The sequence below is a fragment of the Otolemur garnettii genome, unplaced genomic scaffold (assembly GCF_000181295.1).
Source record: "Otolemur garnettii isolate 467f Iridium unplaced genomic scaffold, OtoGar3 scaffold00021, whole genome shotgun sequence".
NCBI lineage: Eukaryota > Metazoa > Chordata > Mammalia > Primates > Galagidae > Otolemur > Otolemur garnettii.
The window spans coordinates 3,200,700-3,205,105 of record NW_003852416.1 but is presented as its reverse complement, the minus strand read 5'-3'; the positions used below and the strand labels follow the sequence as shown (position 1 = coordinate 3,205,105).

The window sequence follows — 4,406 nt, the reverse complement described above, 5'->3', positions numbered from 1 at the left end:
AAAAAAAAAAAAAATGGTATTTCGAACGGCTAAATTCAGAGGTCTGATTTAGTAATCCTAAATCTGCTTTGATGAGATTAGGGGACGTTTAGTTAGAAACTCAAATTTTTTATATTTGGGTGAAGTATTTTTGTTTTAAAAAATTATTTTCTAAAATATTGCTTATTAGGAAATTAAATATACTTGTATATATAAACACATAATACACATACAAAAGGGTAAAGACGCAAGTGAGGACTTCTGACATTTTGGTCTTTTCATTTTAATACTGCTATGTTTTGTATAAGAAATTTGTTAGAATATAGTAATAAATACTATTTCTATTAAAGTGTCTTCAAAAATTATACTTTGTTTGTTTCTTTTGGACAGGTGACTCATTTTTCTATTGTTCTGACCGCCAAAGATTTTAACCCAGAGAAATATGCCGCCTTCACTAGGATATTGTGTAGGTCTGTATGAAAATTGTATTAAATGCTAATGTACAATAATGAAGATATTAGTCAATAGTTACATAACAGATTTCTGCAGAGAAAGCAAATTTCAGCCCTCTGTCTCCCTGGCTTAATCTTTAATGACCTTTCCAAGACTATTTCTCTTTTTTTTTTGAGACAGAGCCTCAAGCTGTCGCCCTGGGTAGAATGTGGTAGCATTATAGCTCACAGCAACTTTCAACTGGGCTTAAGCAATTCTCTTGCTTCAGCCTCCCAAGCAGCCAGGACCACAGGCACCCACCACAACGCCGGGCCATTTTTTTGATCATAGTTGTCATTGTTGTTTGGCAGACCCAGATTGGATTCAAACCCGCCAGCTCCGGTGTATATGGCTGGCACATTAGCCACTTGAGCTACAGGTGCTGAGCCCTAAGACCATTTCTTAAAGGACTTTGTCTTCTGCCTTGTTGATACTCTTCCTTTTATGAGAAAAAGTTTATATAGGGTTTCATGCACACTTGGAATCAGCTGTCCAGGACAGGTGTGGCAGCCTGTGGGTGTCTGTCTGAACAAAGTCTTCTGAGTTGTGGGGCTTTTCTTTTCTTTTCTTTCTTTTTTTTTTTTTTTTTTTTTTTTTTTTGAGATAAGAGTTTCAAGCTGTAACCCTGGGTAGAGTGCTGTGCCATCATAGCTCATAGCAACCTCCAACCCTTGAGCTCAAGCGATCCTCTTGTCTCAGTTTTTCTATTTTTTAGTAGAGACAAGATCTTACTTTTTGCTCAGGCTGGTCTCGAACTCGTGAGCTCAAGAAATCCACCCGCCTCAGCCTCCCAGAGTCTTAGGATATCAGGCATGAGCCATTGTGCCAGGCCTTGGGGAGCTTTTTTTTGTGGAGTAGTTTGGGGATCACTCTTCCACCTCTCATGGCCAGGATTGTCATGTGGAAATCATCTTGTTCCACAAACCTTATGTTTCTCTTCTCCATTACTGTATATTATTTGTATTTTATAATGCTAATGGCATTTTATTTTTTTTCTTGATGGTAATAAAGCATATAATCATAATAAGAAAAATACAGAAGAGTATACAGTAACAACACAGCCCCCCCCCCAGCCTCTAGTAATACCTCTCAACCCCCACTCCCATGCAACTCCTGTGATGTCTATGTCCTTTATATCCTACTAGAGATCTTTCTCCTATGGAAGCCTATGTGTGAGTTCACGGCTTAGAACGTATTTTACATAAATAAGAACTTACCGTATTTGTTGTTGTCTACCTTTTCCCCCCTCAATTTGTGGGTTGAAATAATAAAAAACACTGCTGATTGATGAAATTTGGTAACAGTTAAAATATTTGTTTTTTGGCTCGGCGCCTGTAGCTCAACCAGCTAAGGCTCCAGCCACTTACACCTAAGGTGGCAGGTTCAAATCTAGCCCAGACCCGCCAAACAACAATGACAGCTGCAACCAAAAAATAGCCAGGCGTTGTGGCAGGCGCCTGTGGTCCCAGCTACTTGGGAGGCTGAGGCAGGAGACTCGCTTGAGCCCAGGAGTTGGAGGTTGCTGTGAGCTGTAATGCCACGGCACTCTACCCAGGGGGACAGCTTGAGGCTCTGTCTCAAAAATATATATATATATATTTGGTTTTTTTTCTCCACTAAATCTACAATACGTATAATTTTCAAGTGATCTGTCTTAAACATCAATTTTATTTTCTTCTGAATTTTCTATCCCATCAGCTGCTGAAAGGCCCAGGTAGACCCAGTCATGTTTCTTAAGCAAAATTTGGTTTTAGTTGCTCATAGGAAGACATGTCAAGGGGAAGAGAGCGACTCCACATGTGAGCTATAAATGCGCCCAGTTTCCTGTCAGCATTTTCTGGACGCTTCAACTTGATGATAAATGTCTAATGTGCATTTATCACCAGAAACTTTAAAGAGTTTTGATTTTTTAATTATCTAAATATAGCTACCTCTGGGAACTCTTTTAATAAGCATGGGTTCTACCACTAATTATTGCTTTCTCTGTGAACAATGCATAAAACTTCTTGTCAAAGGAAATTCCAGCAATAAAACAGAGTTGTATGACTAAGAACACCAGTAGTGAATGTGAGTCATAGAAAGAGGTGAAGTATGTGATTTTCCTGAGAATCATGGGGCCTCAGAAAGTCCAAAGTTCGTTCTCTTGCCTTCAAGATTCTGGCAAACTACTCCAGATGTAAGAAGTGAGCTGACTTCAAGGAATTGTGGCAGGTCTCTTTAAAGTTTTTTTTTTCTTTTAAGTATCTTTTTGAATTAAACTAGAGAAGTAATACATGTCATGAAAAGATTCAAGCATTCAGAAGTATATTAGTAAGTTGGCTTTAAGAATCTTTGGAAAGTATGTATGCCCAGCCTTGGTACATTTCTCCATGTGGTTCATGCCAAATAAAAGCATGGTTTCTTTTTTGTCCTCCTTACAGAATATATCTGAAACATGGGAGCCCAGTTAAAATGATGGAGAGTTACATTGCAGTTCTCACAAAGGGGATATGTCAGAGTGAAGAAAATGGCTCTTTCCTTAGCAAGGACTTTGATGCCCGAAAGGCATATCTTGCTGGCTCTATCAAAGGTAAAAAAGAAAAAGAGAAGTGGGGAGGGGGAAGAGGGAGAGAAGAAGGAAGGAATGAGAGAAAAGAGAAGGAAAAAGGAAAAGGAAAAGAAAGAACAAAAACCCATCCCAACGGCCTGGCTGAGGTGGCCTATAATTCTAGCACTCTGAGAGGTTAAGGCTGGTGGATTGCCTAAGCTCACAGGTTTGAGACCAGCCTGAGCAAGAGTGAGACCCCCGTCTCTAAAAATAGCCTGTAGTCCCAGCTACTTGGGAGGCTGAAGCAAGAGCCCAAGAGTTTGAGGTTGCTGTAAGCTATGACGTTACAGCACTCTACCAAGGGCATCAAAGTGAGACAAAAAAAAAAAAAAAACCATCCCAACAAAATCCCATGCCAAGGAAAATCTCTCATTAGATTTCACTGTGCCATCTTTCCATACATTAGTTTTATCGATATAATATTTGCTTCCTACTTAAGGGACTACTTCAACTCTTCTATTTCCTTATTGGGTTATAATTCTCACAAAGGAAAATAGATTTTTGTGGCATCCCTTTCCATATTATTCTGTTATTGAAATATTCTCTCCCTAGTAAGCTAAATACATAGCTCAAGGTCTCCACTGACTTTATAGTTTTTCTTCCTTAAATCATCGGTTATCTATTCCATCTGAAAAGCTCAAACCCTGACCCAGAGTCCCTAATTTACCCCCCAGACAGGAAATCCAAAATGGCAGAGACAGGCTTGGTGCCTGTAGGTCAGTAGTTAAGAGTGCTGACCACATACACTGGGGCAGGTGAGTGTGAACCCAGCCCAGGCTTGCTAAACCACAATGACAACTGCAACAAAAAAAATAGCCAGGTGTTGTGGTGGGTGCCTGTAGTCCTAGGTACTTGGGAGGCTTAAGCCTCTTAAGCAAGAGAATTGCTTAAGCCCAGGAGTTTGAGGTTGCTGTGAGCTGTGAGGGCAACATAGTGAGACTCTGCACCCCCACCCCCTCTAATGGCAGAGACAGCCCAGGGCCAAGGTGCAGACTTCAGGGCCCTCAAGAGGGAGAGGGGAGCTTGAAGGCGAGGTTACCCTCAATTATGGCCTCTCACAGCACTTGTCTTTGCCCTTGGTCCTGCTGTCCCTTCTGGTTTCTGAGCATCCTGGTTGAGGTGTTGGGTGTTTGTCTTGCTAGCTGAAAAGGACCTAAGTAATGATACTGGGAGGAAGAGGGGGAGGTAGTAGACATTTCTTTTCTTTTTCTTTTTCTTTTTTTTGATACAGAGCCTCGAGCTATCACCCTGGGTAGAGTGTTGTGGCATCACAGCTCATAGCAGCCTCCAACTCCTGGGCTCAAGCAATTCTCCTGCCTCTGCCTCCCAAGTAGCTGGGACTATAGGC

The 4,406-nt window shown here is 41.0% G+C and overlaps 1 protein-coding gene across 1 annotated transcript in view; it reads left to right on the top strand.

The window, feature by feature from the left end:
* The window catches only part of FAM45A (family with sequence similarity 45 member A), a 28,160-nt gene that overhangs the window by 10,064 nt on the left and 13,690 nt on the right, over positions 1-4,406 (top strand). Inside the window, 2 exon segments of the mRNA XM_023511683.1 lie at positions 370-449; positions 2,892-3,040. Coding sequence (XP_023367451.1) covers positions 370-449; positions 2,892-3,040 — 229 coding nt within the window.